This window comes from Onychostruthus taczanowskii, unplaced genomic scaffold (assembly GCF_017590055.1).
Source record: "Onychostruthus taczanowskii isolate IOZ18803 unplaced genomic scaffold, ASM1759005v1 scaffold1, whole genome shotgun sequence".
In the NCBI taxonomy this organism is placed as follows: domain Eukaryota; kingdom Metazoa; phylum Chordata; class Aves; order Passeriformes; family Passeridae; genus Onychostruthus; species Onychostruthus taczanowskii.
The window spans coordinates 5,510,272-5,530,657 of NW_024496525.1; the positions used below are offsets into that span (position 1 = coordinate 5,510,272).

General features: G+C 41.0%; 1 protein-coding gene across 10 annotated transcripts in view; it reads left to right on the top strand.

Moving 5' to 3' along the window:
* Positions 1–19,975, top strand: part of NUMB (NUMB endocytic adaptor protein) — a 44,844-nt gene extending 24,869 nt beyond the window's left edge. The window contains exons 4-11 of one of the 10 annotated variants that reach the window (XM_041402288.1): positions 2,471–2,503; positions 7,858–7,932; positions 9,807–9,947; positions 11,423–11,624; positions 13,793–14,095; positions 15,888–16,037; positions 16,871–17,014; positions 18,029–19,975. In XM_041402288.1, the coding sequence (XP_041258222.1) occupies positions 2,471–2,503; positions 7,858–7,932; positions 9,807–9,947; positions 11,423–11,624; positions 13,793–14,095; positions 15,888–16,037; positions 16,871–17,014; positions 18,029–18,744 (1,764 nt within the window). In that variant the 3' untranslated portion in view covers positions 18,745–19,975. Of the gene's footprint in view, positions 1–2,425; positions 2,504–7,857; positions 7,933–9,806; positions 9,948–11,422; positions 11,625–13,792; positions 14,096–15,887; positions 16,038–16,870; positions 17,015–18,028 lie in introns of all 10 variants that reach the window. The other 9 variants (XM_041402226.1, XM_041402235.1, XM_041402244.1 and 6 more) reach the window with 9 other exon arrangements.
* Positions 19,976–20,386: the final 411 nt, after the last annotated feature.

A 20,386-nucleotide genomic window follows, 5' to 3' on the forward strand; every position in this document is an offset into this window, starting at 1 on the left:
TGGTGGTGAGCATTTTATTCAGACATTGCTTAATTGACAGCTGAGTACAAGAAACCACATTTAGCTCAAGAATCCCTCATCCACACTGTATTCTGTTGTTAGTTTTATAGCTCTGAAACTGCACACCAACAGTACTGTAATTTTCTGTCTGATGAAATGACATCACAGTCTTATTAACAGATAAAACCCCCTCATATTTAGCTATTAGTTTATTATTAACATGGGTTTATATTATCACCAGAACTTGAATTTTTCCTTAGTGGAGTATTACCAATGTAGCTTACATTATTCCCTTAGTAGAGATACATGGCTAGCTTTATATACATTTAATATCTGGTAAGATTCTTATAGATGGACATGAAGCTCTAAATGGTTTCTTCAGAAGCATTTCACTGAATTTAAAATACTTAGTGCCAACTGGAAAGTAACTTTAAGGGCCTTGTTATGTGTATTTGACTCAGGTGTGGGAACATCATATAAAGACAAAAGTGTACTCTCTCATGTCATATTTTGATTTTAAATCAGCTTTAGCTTGTAGTATTGGTTTCTAACTTGCCACTTTTTGTTTTAAATTATGCATTTGTTTTAATATATGTTCTTGTTTTAGCAGGTAAAGAGACATAATTTAATATTTTAAAAAATGCATTAGTTATCTCTAAACTACATTAACTTAGTGTTGTTTAAAATCCATTTTGCATGACGCCTTTTCTATTAACCTTGTCTAGTTTATTAAAAAATAATCATGTTTAACAAGCTTTTTTCTGAGAGCAAAATTAACCATCACCTAAAAATGAGGTAGCTTCTGGTGAATCTCTTTAGCTTTTGCTGTCTTTAAAAAGCTGTTATTTAGTGTAATGCAATAGTCATCGCTCAACTTGGCAGCAGCATCCAACCCCTTCTCATTATGTGCACTACATTGTGATTAATCCATTAGTTCCCCTCCTAGTGTTCAGCATATCCTGTCCAAATACATAACTGTTCCTGCCTCCAAAAGTGCTTAAGCTTTTCAGCTGACTGAGCTTGGAGATGTTCTTTATACAGTGTCTGAGTTGATGTAAATATGTTACAGATACTTGGTAAAACGTTCTGTGGAAGGACATGGGGCAGAGAGGGACACACCTGCAGGGCCAGGAAATGCAAAGCTGAGATGGACACTCCCTCCTTAACTTGTGTTTCCTGGCTTTTGTTGCCTTGCATCAGAACCATAGCTTTGATTTAAATATGACCTTGTTTATCAATCAATTCTTCAGACACTGCCTCAGGGTATTTGTGGCAATTCTTTAACATAGCAGTATCAGTGATGAGCAGGTTGGAATTGCACAGTGTAAGTGTGAGGTCAGGGGCTGTCACAGAGACGCTCCCTGTCTCTTCTGCAATTCTCCACCTCCCTCTCATTACTGCTATACCAGAGCTTTCGTACAAGCGAAGTGATTTGGAAAGACAGCAGGAGCAGCTCTGTGTTCACGTCGGCTTCCCTCACACGCGGAGCAGCATGTGGCTGTGCTCTCAGAGCAGCAGGCCTGGTGAAGTGGCCTCTCGTGTAGTTTACTTTCCACAGTCTGGTAACAAAATAAACTAGTAAACTAAACTGCATGCAAATATGCTTAAAATTGTGTGCTGGCTTTTTCTTAATGTGAATTGGGCAATCGCTATAATTGCGTTCCTGAAGAAACTTAGGAAATTGCAGTTCGGCCTTTGGTATCTTTGCACTTGCCTAACTGTCTCTGCCTGCCTGAGCTGATTTTAAAGGCTGTTCAACCTATCAATTCAGACTTGTAGAATGAATAACTAGTATTTGTATAAATATTGCATAAAGCCGTGGAAGGCTTTAGAGAAAGAGATCTCATTTGTATTTGAGTTGTACCACAAGGTTATGATGATATTCCTTGCTCTTCAGAGAAGACTGCATAAGATCTGAAGCATAAGAGTAGCATGTAAGCCAGAGCAACAAACAAATGGAATAAAATGCAGCAGTACTTACCCTGCTTTATATCAGCCATACATGCTTCTCCAACATACAGAACATTAGCTTTGGGAAAGGGTGATCAATACAGAGCAAATTAGACTGCAATTCTGGAGTTAGAACTTTGCATTTCACAAGAGCCTGTGCAGAATTTTACTTGTTTAACCACCATGTCTGCTGCCAAGTTTGGTTTATAACCTAACCAAAGGGACTAAACAAGGGAGAGTGAAAATAAAGTAACCACTTTGCATGAAATTGGGGCTGAGGTTTTCTTCTTTCCACCAATTTCAGGGCAGTAGCTTGTTAGAATTGTGTGTGTGCCCTTTGATCTGCATTTTCATAGGATTATTTTCACATTTGCCTGTCGCACCTTCTCATGGATAACTCTTAAAACCCCTTCCTTTCCCTCCAAACCCTATTCTTGTGTGTGCTTGTTGGTTTGAAAACCCTGGGACATTTTAGCTACCTACAGTAATAGCGCTCGACTTGTCCCCCCTGTTCCTCCAGGAAAGGAAGTTCTTCAAAGGCTTCTTTGGAAAAGTAAGTTTAATGCCTTGTTTGTGCTTGCACTATAAGGAGTTACATCCCTGGTATAGCACTGCCATAAAATCAGGGTGTTGAGAGTGCCTTAATCCATTTCAGAATATTTGCTTCTAAAACAGGCTTGGAAATATTTTGATCAAAGAATGTGGTTTCAAAAGTAACCTGAAACAGAAACTTAAATATCTGTGGACTGTATGAGAAATCCAGTGTTCTGAAGTGATTTGGTGTTCCCGAAAAAAAAAAAAAAAAATTAACCCTTAAACTTGTGCCAACCTACATCACTTGGGCAAATACCTACAGAACAGTCGAGGTCTGTGCTGTGTAAGTGCTTCATGCTCAGCTGCCTGGCAGCATGAGTTATCCCCAAATGTTAGTACTGGGAGAAAGCAGTGTGCCATCTCTTAAACCTTCCTTTTTTGAGCACAGTCCCAATTCAAAGGCATATGAAGATGAGATCAGGTGTTTACTTACTATGTTTTCCTAATTTCAGCTCCATCTCCAGTTTCTGTCGTTGCTCTTGTTTTCACAAGGCTGATGTCTTAGATAAGAAGGGAAGCAGTTCTGTCCTTATTCAGAATGTGCTGCATGGGTGGCTGGGTGGTTTTGTTCCCACTGCCTACATTTCTGCAAGGCAGAAAGATCACGCTCTCTTTTACCTCTCATCTATTTCCTACCTCTGTGTTTAAAATTCCTGTAAAACCTTTTAGTCCAGCTTTCATATGGAGTTAATCTAAGATAATGGCTTCTGAAATTTTGCTTAAATAGAAATGAACAGGTTTGTAATGTTCACATACATGCTGAAGTCTTTTGAAGTGGATTATTCTCTGGTCATGAATTGGTTTGGGCTTTACTTGGGGAGTAAGTAAGGCTTTTTCAGCTGATCCTTTTTCACCATTCACTCAGATAGTGATAGATGTCACACAAAAACATCTGTTTCTCCAGTTCTGGTGTCTTCCTATGATCTAGGAGAACACACATCTAAAGTGTAGTGGTGGTGGTGAGGGGCTAAAATGCAGAAGATGGCAGATCTGTCAGATTAATGAGAATAGTCCTGTGTGCAAATCAAATCCTAGAACTGGAATCCAGAAAGACCGAATCCAAAGTGCTAAATTGGAAACAAACAGAAAGCCCCCCACCTCAACCTGATTAGATATGTTAGATTTCTCTCTGCTTGTTGGTACTAACTTACATTAGGGTACATAAGAAAGCAAAGATGTAAAAGGAAAGGTATTTGCATAGCACTTAGATAAAAATCTTTCTTTGACTTTTTAAATTATTAAGTATGCCATCTTCCCTGTTACATCTTGGTTGATATTTAATGACTTCTGATACTTCACCATAGCATTTTAGATTTCGTTTCTCCTGTATTATAATATTTTGACAAAGAAGGACCTACTTCTACTTCAGCTTGTGAATTTCATTAATTAGCACTGAACCCACTTAAATCCATAGTGCTTAGATATCCCCACAGTAGCATATGGCAGTACCTTTGTTACTTACTCTACAACAAGAGCCCACATCTAGGGAAATCTGCAGAAAAAGGGACAGCTGTTCTCTTATTAATAATTGAGAAATACTAATAACTCTAATATCTTTTGGCTGTCTCATCTATAATTTCTCCCCAAATGCCTTGCATTGGGATTAATATAATATTCCAAATTGCTGAGCTATTTAAAACACACCAGCAGCTTTCAGAAAGTCAGTCTAGACATGTCTCCACTTTCCCAGTCCGTATTTTTCTCCTTGTAAAATGTAAATATGATGGATTTGTTTCTGGAAATGTTCAAGTGGTTAGTATTGAAAATTATTTTTTAAACTTTAAATAAAAATGAGACGTCTGTTGATAGCTCCAGGATAGGCTTTTGTGGTTATCAAATAAGCTGCCTTTTTAGGCAGCTCCTTTTAAAACTAAAGCTTTTCTGTTGTAATGAGTAGTAGTACAGATTTGGTGATCTTTGTCGTGTTTTGCCTCCATGGAGTGTGTGTATGTCTCATCACACAATGTTTTATACAGAGTCTCAAATGAAATTTTTTCTTTATATATACCTCAGGCTCCAGGTATATCTGAGAGCCGTGTCCAAGTCCCAGGATAGGATAAAATGTAATAGGCAATAAAACTAGAAACCAAGGTCAAGTATTTTAAAAATGCATTATTGGGCAACTTCTGTTCTGGCATCCTGAATACTTTGTTTTCCACCTCACAATAGAGCAAGGTATCGAAGCAGCTGCTTTTTGCTAGGTTGATGCCCCTCTCTAGGGCACTGCCAGCTTGTCAGTGGGGTTTCTGTCGTGCCCGACCTGCCGTGGACCTGCTTTGTCCTCCAGCCTCGTTGTGTGTTAGGATAAGTGCCCACCTGCCCTCCTGGAGACGCTGGGGACTCTGAAATGAGTCCAGAGAATGACTCTCGTGCTGGAGCAGGTAACTGCCCTCCCCAAAGGGCTCAGCAGGGAGGTTTCTAGCAGTGCTGACTCAGCACTGGCGAATCAGCCTCCCGGGAGTCGATGCCACGTGTGGCTCTCCTCAGGCACTGCTGCCGTGTAAAAGCTGTAGAATATAAAGACAAGCTACAGATCTGGATGTCTGGATGAGTCCCTTGGTACAACATGTCGGAGCATCCCGTTCCAGTGGATATTGGCCGCTTGCTTTAAACAGTTCTGTTTGGAGTTGCCTGTACCTCCCAGCATTTGTTACACGAGCTGCAATCCTGTGTTGGAGTTCACTTCCCATGCAGTATCTTGCAGCTGCTCTGATCTTTGTCCAATATGTGCCAATAGTGCAAATGCTCCTATCTACTCTGTAATCACAGTTTACTTGGCATATCTTGCCCAGAGTGGAGTAGTACTTTGATTTGTATGTCCAATAGGAACTGAATTGGAGGAGTATGTTCCTTTATGACATCACTGGTAGGCACAGATAAGCTGAGAATTCAGAAAATGTAGAAATCATTCATTTTCCAGTAGTAGTAGCAGTGGGTTTGGGGTATGGACTCTAAGGATGAGCCCTTTCAAAGCACTGCATCCACCATAAATATAGAAGGAGGAACTGGGAGATTAAAGTGAGTTTTCTTTTTCTCTTAGTGTAGCAAACTCTTTGGTTATTTTGCAAGTGGAACCTAATGTTTCAGTGGGAAAAGAGATCTTAGGAAGCTCTGCAGCTTTCTCATTTTATTCTGAGAAGCATGAAGTTCATGTGTTAACTATTTCTAAATCCTCATTTGGTAAAATAGCAAGTGAGGAGTAGCTCTGCTGAAGATCAGCATTGCTGTATGAAGTGCCCAGCTCAGTTAAACTTGGCTTTAATACAAACTCCAGGAACTGTCCACAGTTTCTGTAAGGACAAGGTTTTTACTGCGTGCTGGGGAAAGATGTGTATCTCTTAATCTAATAATGGCAGTCTAAACAAAACAGTTACCTGCAGGCACTGTCTTCTCTTCATTGTTTGTATTTGTTTGAAATACAGATTTTTAAGAGTTATGGCTTATAAACAACCGATACTCTTTTTTTAAACAGTTCAAAGAGACAAACATTTGTTTTGGAGTTAATACTTCAGGGGTGTGGAAGCTAGCTGAGCATTGAAAATGCAGACTATGTTTTGTGGGTATTGATACTACCTTTTAAAACAAAATATTAGAAGCTACTTTTATATGCTGCAATATTTTCTAGCACTTATGATGGTAAATTTAAGTGTATCTTCTGTTGTGAATTGCACTCTTTCCATTCGGCATTCCAGAACCTAAATTAAACATTCTCAGGGGTATCCAACAAGCTGGATGGTCATTTAGAAACTTGCTTCTGCAAGCACTTCTCTGTAGCTTACTTTCATGCTGTGCTTATTTTCTCTCTTTTTTTCCTTTAAATGCTCTTCTGTGCAAGTCAGTGCCATTCTCTGTTCTTACCAAGCTTTTTGAAAATGCTGAGGATGTCACTGCTGCTTCCGAAATTGGGACAGACAGTTCCTCCCCAAAAAACAAACAGAAGTTCTGCCAGCACCATTTTGTTCACACTTGCTGCTTTCTCTGAGAATGAAACCAATGTGATATAATTGGAGAGGTTTCACTCCGAGATATTTAATTCTTAACAGTGTTAAAATTGGTATTGCAGACTTGGAACATGCAGTAGCTTATGCCAGAATGTATTCTTTTTCCATTACTTGCTGTAAGAATATAAAGTATACAGATCTGCAATAAACTATTAAAAATTATAAAATAGTTGCAATTCTAGTTTGAAGCCACTAGCTGAAACCCCTTTGTCTTTTTCCCCCCCCCTGTTGCTTTCTTCACTCCCTGCAGTGGTTTCTGGTGGGTGCCATTAGCAGCCACAAACTGTGTAAACCCAGTGCTTCAAAACACATGAAGAGAATATTTTAATAACTGGCTAAAGGAGGGGGATTGTGAATTAAAGTGACATGCTAAAAGAAACTGTGTTAGTTTTCCAGTAGTAGTTCTCTGTAACAACCAGTAAAATTACATTGACCTGTTTTCTTTTCAATGAATTAGCTTCAGAAGAATATTGTGTTTGTACTGTTTTCTGTAACTTTCCCTTGAAAAGTAAACAGCCTGGAAAGAATCTGTAGTTTAAATGGCTCCTGAAGCCTTCCTGTGTTTCCCACTTTTACTTAGCCTCAGCTTGCAGCAGCTGAAAGTTCCCACAGTCAGGTTTTGGATAGAAGCCAGACCGCTGTGCGCTGCGCCTGCCTGCCACACACCACTGCTTTTCCAGATCCACACCCAAGGGTTAAGAAATCATTTTTATACCTCTCTCCCGAGATAAGACATTTAGGTCTTAATAAATTAGTATTTGGATGATTGATCTTAGCATTAAGCTTATGAGCTTAATAAGCTACACAGTAACTGATGATTTTGGGGTGCTTTAACACTGGTTTAAGGTGATGCCATGATTCTGCCATGGGACTATTGGGGCAGAGGGTAGGGCTGGTGGAAATACCAGGTAAGAATTTTCCTATATTTAAACTTGTGCTGAAGAAGCTACCTGTGGTGTAACTCCTTATGAATGAGTGTCTTCTGACTCTAGTGGAATTCTTCACCCACTTGGTCAGTCTTGAATTCTTTACTGTCAGTGGATGTACACCTTATTTCTGCCTCACCTGTCCTGTGCCCTCTCCCCATCCCCACGACGTGCTGTTTCTGAAATACTGGCTTTGGCTTGGTTCTCTTAATGTTTTGCAACTTGGATTGAGCTTTGGGCACCCTACTGACCATGGACTTCATCTACACTTAATGTTATAGTTCTTGGAGAGGGGAAGCGGGAGGCAATTGGCTGTTGGCATAAAACTGTTTTGTTTTGTTTTCTTTTCTTTCCCTTTTTTTTTTTTTTTTTCCTTTTCTTGAAAGTCTGGGAAGAAAGCCGTCAAAGCAGTCCTGTGGGTTTCAGCGGATGGACTCAGAGTTGTAGATGAGAAAACAAAGGTTAGATTTCCCTGGGCAAAAGCTTTAAATCTCTCTTTAATAATGTATGTGCTATATCTTTAAATGGACAGCAATCTTTGGTACTGCATATGTTGGTATTTGAAAGGAAGACTGAAGTGTGTAGTTTAGTTTAATAATTTCTTGTTTTGTAAACATATGTACACCTGCTAATTTTTCCCAGTTAATTCCACACTATTCTCAAGACACATTTTGTAAAATGTGGCAGGTGTAGCACAAGCTTGGAATATTTTTTGTTGCATTTACTGCAACAACCATTGGTTTTCCTGATACGTTCTATTGGCATTGAACTTGAAGAGTCCCTGGACTTCATTCTGCGCCACTGCAAAAGGTTGCAGTAAAAATGCATAGGCAAACTCTCATATATATATTAATCAATATAATTTTCAGTGCATCCAAATCCTAGAATGGATCTGAATGAACAAGAGCTTCCAAAAATGCAATGAAGAGAATAAATTAAATAGGGAGATCGTAGCTTCAGACTCAACCTAAATAGTAACTGGATATATCAAATTTAATAATCTTTAATATCGAAGATGTTGATCTGAAGTGGAAAACTAATATATTTGTGGCATGATTCTAGATTGTTTTACATTTTTATTGTGAAATTACAATTTTTTATTATGAATTAGCACATGGTGTACCACCAAGACTCGTGTCCAAGTACAAGCAAATAATTCTTGGTTTTATGTAGATGTAGACAATGAGAAATAAGAGCTTTAAGCTTACAAGTGCACTTTTTAAAAGATGGCATGGCTGTGAGAACAGTTTTAACTCTTGTCAGTCTGAAATAATTTGTGTTCCTATCAATTGACACTTTCTTTTGTCAACCTAAAAGATGTTTTCTCCAAGCCAACACTGACAGGCAGAGGTAGTTCATATCCCTCTGGAGTGCAACTGCCTGTCAAATATCTGTTTGTGGTTGGACTTCTCCAGGGCTGCTGCAGTGGTATGGCTCATCAGAGCTAAAGTTGCTGTCTCTCAAGAATTCACTTTCTAGTGCAAACATACCGATGTGAAGGAAATCAGTCTACTGATTGCCTCATGTAAAAGTAATAATACATGTATTATTTTTAGAAATGTTGCTGCATATATGTAATACTTTCAAATTGATTTTTAATAAGTTGTGCAGACTCTGGAGGTAATTAAAAGTATAAGATTTAAAAAGAAAATAAACTATTGCCTCCTGGTGGTTGAATACATCAGCAGAGGTGCCAAGTACTAGTCACCAAGCAAATGAAATTTGGAAAAAAATATTAAAAAACTAATCTTTAATGAGGGTGGCATAATCTTTAACTGTACTATCTCCTTTTTAGAAACGCTTCTCCCATCTGTGGGATTAAATAGGGAGCGTTTGGTGCTCCCAGTGCTGCTGGTGCTGTTCTCTTGCGTCCCTGCTTAGCTGACTGGGAGATGAGTTTTGCTCAGTGTGTAGCAGCTGCAGGACTTTTCACTCTTGCAGACCTCTCCCCCAAGTTTCAGCCTTGTGTTTTAACCACAGTGAAGATTTTGTGGTTGCAAGACTATGGAGCTGCTGTAAAAATAAAATAACATGTGTCTCCATAATCTAGAGGAGAGGTCGTAGGAATTCACTGGGTCCCTAGATTCTTAAGCGGCGCCTTGGCACACGTCTCCCAAAGATGGGTGGTGGAGAATGTCATCTCTTCTTTTTGTTCTTTACTGAGAACAAACAGATTTTGAATGATGACTGATGACAAATAATTACAGACTCATCAGGTTATCCCCTTTTAGTCTAACTCATTTTTGTGCAGTTACACCTGACAATGACTTGTTCAAGTGTTGGGCCATATTTTCTCACATTTCTATTATGGTGGGGGGGGATTTTTTCCCTCTAGGATCTTATAGTTGATCAGACAATAGAGAAGGTTTCTTTCTGCGCACCAGACAGGAACTTTGACCGGGCGTTCTCGTACATCTGCCGAGATGGCACAACGAGACGCTGGATCTGCCACTGCTTTATGGCTGTGAAGGACACGGTGAGTTGAATATGGTGTGTGGCCAGCTCTCCCAGCTCTTAGCTAGAAGTAAAGGGCACAAAATGTGAGTACCTGCAATAGTGCAGTGTGTTGTGACTCCACCTGAGATATTTCTTAGTCCTTGTAAATTATTTTAATTCTAATTCCCTGTATCTGAAATATTTGCCATCCCTTCTGTCGTGCCATCTTATGGAGAGAAATGCTGCTCAGCCTGTGTGTAAAAGGAGTGCAGTCAGCCTCAGATAATCTCCAGCAGAAGGGAACTACTCTTCTAAGAATAGACAGAAAATTTTCTCATTTGAAAATGTTTACAGCCAAAAACTGAAACAGCAATGACAGTTTTTTCCAGGATAAAATCATAGTGAGTAAATACAGACTGGTTGTAAATGCAGTGTCTTGTACATGAGTGTTATCTTGAATGAAAAGTCATCTGGATGTTAAGAGATGGAGCTAAACTGAATTAAATTAGCATTCTACTTGCTTCTGAGTAGCAAGTAGAGTGACAACAATATTTTGAGTAGGTTTAAAATCAGTTTCTTGCTGTGTAGACTTAGGTAAGTTATTTAACTCCCTGATCTGACCTTTTCTTCTCTCTGCTGTTTGTTGAATCCTGCCTATATTGTAGAAAGTGCTTGAAACCTCATGCAAATTCACTGCGTGAACTCCCCAGAGCTGCATGTTCAGAGCAATGGTGCTTGATAATTTATCATTTTTCTTTAAACAATGAAGTCAGAAATTCCCAGTAAAACTTACATTAGAGCTGGAACATTTCTGTTTTCATCTGTGCATAACACATCAATTCACTTACTGATGATGATAGATGAGTTGAGCTACTGGTAGCAAAAGTGCTTCTGATTGAACTGTAGCAGCTGTGTCAGCTGGGTGGCTGGACTTCTTCAGACTTGAATTTCCTTTTTACAGTTATTGGATAGTGGATTCTTTTGACCTGGTGAATAATGGAAGTGCTTTTCATGAGGCATTCCTAAATCTAATGCGTGCGTTTGGTCAGGACCATTAAGAGGTGTGAATAGTCGCCACTGTACTTTCAGCTTTCACAGGTGCACACAAGAGCAGAGTCTCCCCGAGCCCTCTGTAAGCTTTCTCCAAGAATAGCACTTACCTGAGCTTTAGGACTTGCACCTTAAGACAGCTTCTTGAGAGTTCCTGTGTGCACAGATGTATCTAGAGGCAAGGGATCTGTGCAGGCATGTTGTAACACTGGCATCTTAGTAGCAGTTGGACTAAACAGATCATCCAACAATCTCATTCACTCCTGGGTGCCTTTCTTGAACATGGCTTGTGCATTAGTAGCTGGGAGTCTTTACGTACCAGGTTTAAGGCTGAAATACAATTAAAACAGTTTTCGTTAATGCCTTAATTAGATCTGTTTTGTAAAGGCAGGTTTTCAGTTTGTGATGCTTGAAGCACATGTATGTTTCTGTTCAGTCACTGTGATGCAATGCTGTCTTGTGCAGGGGGAAAGGTTGAGTCACGCCGTGGGCTGTGCGTTTGCAGCGTGCCTGGAGCGAAAGCAGAAGCGAGAGAAGGAGTGTGGAGTGACTGCCACCTTTGATGCCAGCAGAACCACATTCACTAGAGAGGGGTCATTCAGGGTCACTACAGCTACTGAGCAAGCAGAGAGAGAGGAAATTATGAGACAGATGCCGGATGCTAAAGGTACGGGATGCAATTTAAACATCATCTGCGGCGAGCAGAACCAGCACTGAGACCTCTGCGAGGATTGACGCTGAGCAATGTCCTTACAGCATTCCCTCTCTTGAACCTTACTATGTTCAAATCATATTCCCAGACCCTTGTCGGTTCACAAGATGGGAAATGCTCCCAAATTCACTCAGTATTTTCCCACGTCTTCTAGAAAAGGTGCAAGTGGCTTCATATGTGAAAGCTGCTTCTGCTTTGATTTGTCAGGCTGCTTTATGGCAGAGAACACAGTAGATCCCATACCAAAAGTACTTATTAGAAAATTTTTTAAAAAATACAACAAGCTTGCCAGACACAAAGTAGTCATTTATGTAGTCTAATGCTTGTGATAAATTAACCAGAAATGATATGCATTTTTCTTAGAAAATAATGTATTTTTATCTTGATTTTAAGGGAGGTTACAAAGTGTATGTATAGAGCTGTACTGCGTGAGGGAAGAACAGATCAATCACAGAATGCTTTCCAAAAAAAATCCAGAATATCCACTCCGGCCCCATAAAACACACAGGTGTGGACTGTTAATTACATTCAAAATTAGTGACTAACTGATTTGAGAGGAGATAAAGTGTTCTGAAATGAGGTGAAAGTAGAACTTCTTACTCAAGTTTTATTACAAAGCCTGGAGTTCTACAGCTAACAAAAATAAAGTGTTATAAATACTGTTTATAACCTGCTTCACAGTGAAGTCAGACTTTTGTTTCAGCGGATTTCACAGCAAGTTTAATGCTGCCCCTTGATTGTAAAACTTTAATCTTCGTTTTCATCATCCATCTGCTTGTTTCCATACGTTAGTTTCAGAATGTGCTAAATGAAGCTTAAACGCAAGGCCTTTGTTACTTGAGGGCATGAGTCAAAGTCTTGACTCAATGAAGGTGTGTGAAATCCTTTCCAAGAAAGACTGATTAGAAAAGTTTCACTTGAATGAGCAGCTGCAACTCATGGGTACTGAAGCTTACAAGACAACATAATTAGTTCCTCCTACCACTCCAGCTCCTCAGAAATCTCTAGTCTGACTCCTCTCTTTACCAGACTTTTAGTTACTCGGCTGATGTGTCAAAAAAAAAAAAAGGCATTGCTTTTTCTAAAATATTTGGAAAACAGTATAGGTAAAATGAGAGTTCATACCAGGATAGTGAGATTTCCCTTTGTCCTTCTGTGTTGATGGAGCTGTGTTTGTTGCCCCCAAAGCCAATTCATTTATGAGTGAGAAAGAGTTTTCCTAGAGGAAAAATCTCCCCATTGCAATTCTAATCATAAGTGTCATGATTTAAACAAATCTTAATCCTACATTTCTGCCAACAGGCCTGTCTGACAGGAGCATTGTGGTGCTGTGCAAAGCCCTGCAAAATGAAGCAGCTGACTTTAAGTTGGAGGAGCTTCCACTGCAACTAACTCTTGATTGAGTAGTAACATTGCAGCTAAATTCAGTAGAGGAGTGACACAGGAACTCCTTGCAAATGTGTCTGGTGTTAGCAAGGCCTGTCAGCTCAGAGGCTGAATCTCCCTTGCAGCACGTTCCCCTCTAGCTGTGATGTATTTCCTGGAGGAGCTGGGAGCTGCAGCCCAGCCTGTTCAGTGCTGCTGCTGCCTTTGGCCTGCTAAAGCTTGTGCAGTGTGTTTGGCTGCTGCTGCTAATTCTGCAGGGCTGGGAGGGTGGTTTTTAAAAGAGGGTCCTGGAGCTGTGTTCTGTTCCCTGCTGCTGCTAAGTTGTGCTGCCCTAAGTCACTTCATGCAGTTGGTAGTAATATTTTGTCCATGGTTCCGTGTGAGGCAGAGTAAAGGTATCAAATACACAATACATTTTTCAGTCTTAACCATAAATGAATTGCAAGTATTTCTAGAGCTGGGATCTCAGGAGCAGCTAGAAAGAACACAGATGTAAGGCCATCCTTTCTAGGGAGTGGCTTGCCTTAGAAAGCTGTGGAGCTTCGATATGTGTCAGGTGATGTGGTGAAGACAATGGAGGTATATAGAAATTGTGTTTCTGCTCTGCTACTAGAAACTCATTTGCAAGAGTACTAGTTATGCAAATTCCTGCAATTTCTCCTTTCAAAACAGGAGTACAGGTAGGCAGCTGAACAGTACTTTGCTTTACTTTTCTAACCTCACTCTGTTTCCTCCAGCAGTTGAAACAGAAGTGAAAACAGTAGCACCAGGTGCTGCACCAAACAATACTGCCCCCTCTTCTGGCTCACCAACCTCTCCTACTGCTGAAGCTGCTGCCTCTCTGGATAAAGAAATGAGCAACCCCCACGCCATCCCACGGCGGCACGCCCCCATAGAGCAGCTTGCCAGGCAAGGGTCTTTCAGGGGCTTCCCTGCCCTCAGCCAAAAGATGTCTCCTTTTAAACGCCAGTTGTCTTTGCGAATAAATGAGCTGCCTTCAACAGTGCAAAGGAAGACTGATTTTCCCATGAAAAACTCAGGTAAAACCAAATGGCTCCAGTGAAACATTGCTTTAAATCATCTCTTCCTTCTTTCTTTCTTTCTTTCTGTGTGGCTTCAAGTAACTCCTTATTTTCTGGTAAATCCTTCTTCCTGCTTCATGTTGATTATTTATCATGAACAAACATCACCATGTCAGAAAATTTCTGCTTTGGGAATAGGCAAGAATTTCACATGTGGGGTTCACATGCAGAAAACAGTTCTGATTGCTATGTGAAGTACTGGAGCACAGCTTGAAGTGTTCCTGGAATGGGTGTTGGTGAATTAGTAGGTTTGACTCTTCCCTCTGAGTCACTGAACCAGTTCTTCCACTTACTGTCAGGGCATCCTGAGACACAAATCCCTTCAAGGCCTTAACCACTTGCCTTGGGATCATGTGATGCTCTTCTGTAGTCTGTCCTTCTGCCTGTCTGAATTCTTTTTGAGAGCAATGAAATTTCTTTTTGCCTTTCATCAAGAGAACCTACCTGTTTAGGTGGTACTGCTGGCTGTATCAGTATTACGTGGTACAGTTTTCACCTGTTGATAGTGGAGTTTTCTAAAAGTCATCCCAACATAAACTCCTGGGGTGCTCATTACCTTGCATAATGTCCTTGAGTTCCCTTAGCTAGGTGTTGTCCTTCAGGCCAGTTGTACTCTCACTTGGCAACAGAGCTGGTTTTAGGGTTCTAAGCTTTGAAGTAAAAATGAGTGTGGCAAAGGCAAACCCAACAAAAAATACTTAGTCTGATTTCTTTCCTAATCCTTGTTTAGTGACCTGTGCTTTAAGACCAGCACTGAGCCAATCATTTTTACAGTAATAGTGTACTGCTCAGTAGTGATAGTCACTGAGCACACCACAATCTCAATATTTCATGATTCAGAACATTTCTGATGCATGTTCCCATATATGCCACTGCCAGTGCTGCTTACTGTCCCACTGCATGCACTGTATTGGAATATCCCTCAAAGAATCAATTTTTGGGCATGCCTCCCCCTGAATTTTAGATCTGGTGCATGTTGTGTGCAGACATTTTATGTTTCTTACACTATTTTGTGCTTGATTATGCCTGCTCATGTCAGTTCTGTGCAATGACGGACTGATGATTGGTACTTCAGAAAACACTGCCATTAGTAATAATGACAACATCTGGTAAACTGGCAGCTTTACTCCAGATGTTACATTATCCACATGATACTGATGCTTTGTTTAAAACTGAGCATCCATTTTATCTGAGCGTTCAGCTTTTGCTTTTATGATTCTAGCACAGGAACTGGGGATTTCAGCTACCACTGAACTGGAACAATCGACACTAACTCTAGACTGAACTTGCCACTGTGCGTTGCTGTCAGTACATTTAAAGTTCATCTAGTTACTGTACAAGTATGTTGTTGGAACACTTAAATCTAGTATAAGTATTTTCATTTCACAGAATGCCAAATCTTAGAGCCAAACCCTTGAGAAGTTTAGCACTTGAATACTGAAAGATTTAGATCTCTGCTTAAACTGTAGAAAACCCTTTTCTTCCCTCCCTGATACGAGCATCCTTTAAATCTGGAACAGTGATCTCCTTGCCCTCTTGACTTAATCACAAAATACATTAATGTGCTGTTCTGTTTCAGGCCAGATCTTCAACACTAATGTAAAAAAAAAAAAAAAGCTGTCACGCAAATCGGTAGCAAGAACATGTAGGACATAAGGGAACTAATTATATTTCAGTTTCACATTGGTAGTTGTAAATTGTTTCTGTATCCTTTAAACTTTCAATTTAATTAATTCTGTTTACATTTTAGTCCCAGAGGTAGAAGGGGAAACAGACAGCATTAGTGCCCTGTGCTCTCAGATCACCAGTGCTTTCAGCACACCATCAGAAGATCCTTTCTCTTCGGCCCCCATGACAAAACCAGTGACAGTAGTTGCACCACAGTCTCCTGCCTTTCAAGGTTTGTGATTTCTTTGGGTGCTGGATGAGGCTTGAATGCACATAATGTTGCTTTCTAGTAACACATTATCTTAATTACTTGTGCAAGTCCTGTTACCAGTATTTTGGGTGAATGCATCCTGCTTTATTCATCTTGTCTGTTTAATTTTTCTGTGGTTTTGTTTTTAACAATAAGTTCATGCACCTACCACACGATAGTTACCTCTAAAAGGAACTGGCTTTGAGGTAATGGTTATTTTATCATTCTGCCTCCTGAACTGCATAGGAGTGTGTCATAGGAACCAAATCTTGCAAGGGAAGGGATTTTGTGCCACCGCAATTACTTTTTTTTATACAAATTCTTAGATAAGGTGTGGCAAAAAGGCCAACTATTGAACTCATAGCAGCCATTGGTATTCATTTCACTGCTATGCTTTTATAGAAGTTGTGTGAAAAAAGAACCTCTTCATGTTAAATGTAGTTATTGTTACTTTGTATCTACAAAGCGTTCTTCTTTTTAATCTAGAATTAACTGTACAATAACTACTGGTGAGCCATATCTCTTCCTTATAGAAACAACAAATTTAACTTCAGTCAGTCATCCGAACTCAAGGCCTCCTAATGGACATCAAAATCCACCATCCCATGATTCTCTTAACAAGTGTTGGCTTGGTGAAATGAAATTTACTTCCTGTATTGACTGTCAGTCCAGTTTGGCTAATTCACAAACTCCTGTCATGTGGAAGTGTCTAGAAGTGTTGTATGTGGATAGGTATGACCCGGCCCACTAATACTCCAGTCACGTGCATGCCTTGCATGAATTAATCGCACTGATGTTGTCTGCTCCCATTTTAGTTAATGGCACTGCCTCTGCCTTCTGTGTGCTTGCTGCTAAACCATCCCAAGCTGCTGTAGTGTCCACAGCTATGCCAGTTCGTGAAACCAATCCTTGGGCTCATGCTCCTGCTGCTAATACTGGAGCTGCAGCCGTGGTCGCTGGTAAGACTGGAAGTAGATCCGGTGCATTGCTATAAGAACTTGGATCAAAAGCATAATTGAGCCCCTGAGACAATTGTCAGTGCCACTTTAATGGCTAGTGGAAGGAACAGGAACAAAAGCTGGAAGTAGTAGCGTTTTGCACGAGTGGATGGAGGGAAGCGATGAACTTGCTGGTGCTAGGTCTGTAACCTGGACTGATTCTTACTTTGGCAGCATTTTATAAAATCAGTGCTTGAAAAGGAAGTAATGAAGTTGTATGCAAGCTTGTGTGTATAAAAGGAAAAGAATCTGTGTGTACCCAAAATAATTTTTGTGTTCTTTTCACTAATGTACATAAGGAGGGATTAAGTTGGTTGCTTAATGGCTTAGAGGTTAATTTCTTCTGTTTAGTAAGTTTGGTCTGTCGCTCCAGGCCTTGTCTGCACTGTGTAAGGTGAAGTGGTCACCCATGTGGGCACGTGCTAGAAGGCTGCAGTCTGAGTTACTTCATGTCATGGTGTAAGCGCCACTCCACGAGAGAAACTAGAAACTTCACTAGTGAAATAGTAGGTTCTGCTTGGCCTTGTAAGAGCACCAGACTTTGTCTGTAAAACAGTTTCTTAGACCTTTGTGTTCCAAGTCTACCAGTCCTGAGCTGTGCATTCAGAAACTGATACTTCCCAGTTAGGGGGATTAGTGATTATGGACTAGATCATTGCCACCAAGTTATGAGTGCAGGCAGCAGCTTTCCTGCATCCCCTAAAGTCTGAGATGTCTGCTATGAAGAAAAAAAAAACCCTAAAACTGCACTTAAGTGAAGAAGCGCTTACCTGCCTCATCTTGACGAATGTCTTCCTAGAACAGACCAGTACAGTGGATGAATAAAGATGCTTCCAATGGTGGGAGCATCTTTCAGTCATGTCAGGAGGAGGCCTGTGTGTTCTTGTGTATACCCTCCAGTCTTTCTAACCAATAAAAGGATGAGGAGTGGGAGGAGTGGAAATATTAGTGACTTGCCCATGCTTTCCTTCCCAGGCACCGAATGGAGCAGCACCTCCTCAGGTGCGGCCTCACCGAGTCTCTTCCAAGGAAATCACAGACGTACTCCCTCAGAGGCAGACCGCTGGTTGGAAGAAGTCTCAAAGACTGTCAGAGCCCAACAGCAGCCAACCTCAGCCCCAGCCCCGCAGCCACTGCTCCAGCCTCCTCCAGCAGCTCCAGCCTCCCAGTCAGCACCAGCCTTCCCAGTCAGCACCTTCATTGCGCCTCAGCCTGTGCCGGTGGGCGTGGTACCGCCCATGCAGCCAGCATTTATTCCAGCTCAGCCCTACGCTGTAGCAAATGGGATGACCTATGCAGCCCCAAGTGTCCCTGTGGTTGGGATCACACCTTCCCAGATGGTGGCCAACGTCTTTGGTACTGCCAGCCACACTCCAGCGGCCCACCCGCACCAGTCCCCCAGCCTGGTGAAGCAGCAGTCGGTCCCTCAGTACGACAGCAGCAGCGCCACTGCCAGCCCCTTCTTCCACCCGCCCGCGCAGCACAACGGCTCCGCCGCCTTCAACGGCGTGGAGGGGGGCAAGTGGGCTGCCGAGGACAAGCATCCGCAGCCCCCCGCGCCCGCCCCGCAGGTCGACCCCTTTGAGGCGCAGTGGGCGGCTCTGGAGGGCAAGGCAAAGCAGCGCACCAACCCCTCCCCCACCAACCCCTTCTCCAGCGACCTACAGAAGACATTCGAGATCGAACTCTGAGCGGTCCCGTGGGGGCGGATAAATTGTACATTAGGCTAGAGGGATAAAGGGAGCAGAGGGGACTGCGTCCCATCGGTTTGCTTTGATAATCCCGACGGTCCCTTGAAACAAAAATGGGTTAGAAAGAGGGAGCAGTTATGGGGAGGATGGAAACACACAGAGAATTTAATGTGCAGTTCTTAAAAGGAATCCTGGAGCCACCCCAGTCTGCGTTCCCCTCCTCTCTTGGAAAGCTGGAAGTCAAATGGAGCGAAGAAAGGCACCCAGTCCCAAAGCCTGTTCTGCAGAAACATCAATCATCTCACGGAAAGGAAGGCAGATGTTTGTACCTGTGTCCTCCTGATGCCCTGCAAGCCCTGGGTGTTCCCCCTCAGGGAGAAATTGGGTAGGGTGGGGGGTGGATATGGGTGGGATGTTGTCACCTTAGCAAAAGCTAGGTTCGTGGAAAAAGTTGAGCTTCCATTTTGAGTAACAAAGTGAATATTATATGTAAAGAATAAAGTAAAGCCAAAATCTTTATTTTTATGCATTTAGAATATTTTAAATAGTTGGATATTAAAAGCTGTATGAGTTGTAAGTAATCTTGCCAAAGGTTAAAAAACAAGGGGGTTGGATGTAAGAAATTGTACATAAGATTGATTTATCGCTGATTCTTATAGTAAGTAATATTGGGGGGGTGGAAAAAGGGGCTCTAGCTTGTTCTTGTATCTGTTCATTGTAAGTAGCATATTGCAACAACAATCACAACCAATAAGTCATTATATCGTAGTTTTAAATAAAGAAAATTAAAGAACAGTATTGTCATGGTTTGAAAACCATGGGGAGAACTTACTGTTTTTTATTGGAATCAGTCTACATATTCTATATAGTATGGATTTTTTTCCTTTCATATATTGCTGCAGTTTCTTTGTCTTAATCTATTGGTTCTAACACTACTGTGACAACTTACTGTCATCATATCTACATCCTGGGGCTGCCTGGGAAACCATTTTATGTTTGTCTGTCAGTAGTTCTTAGAGGTTTTTAACTTTGGTTTTATTTTTTCCCACTGATTTGTGAAACCTTGTGGTTAAGGCTGCAGCTGGTCCAGGTTCTGCCTCTGGTGACTTGTGAAAACCATCTCATTTTAACTTTACTTTTAAACTTTGGCCTTACAAGCAAATGTAAGTTATATATATTTGTACTGATGATTTATAATCTGCTTTAACAGAAATAAATGTTGGTGGTAGAAGCACTGTCTGTGAGAGACTTATTTCCCACCCTAACTCAGTTTCAGCATTTGCCCTTCTGGGTATCTTCTGTCTTGTAAGGTGGATGTGGATGAGCACTGCTTGCTGACCTAGCAGCTTAAGAATAATATCTTAACACGTCTCATTTTCTACAACCTGTTAGGTTGCACTGAACTTCAACACTGAATTTCAAATATCCTTGTGATGCATAAACACTTCAAGCTCTAAAATAGAGGCCTTTACTGAAAACATCAGATTGTGGGTTTGCAGGGCTGTATTTTCTATCACGGAATATTTGCAAAGAGACAATTCAGTAACATTCGGTAATGGCAAAAAGGAAATCTCTTTCTTTCCCCTGCTGTTAGAAAGGGCCATATGAGATGATGATGTATGTTCACCTCTTTTCTGTTCTT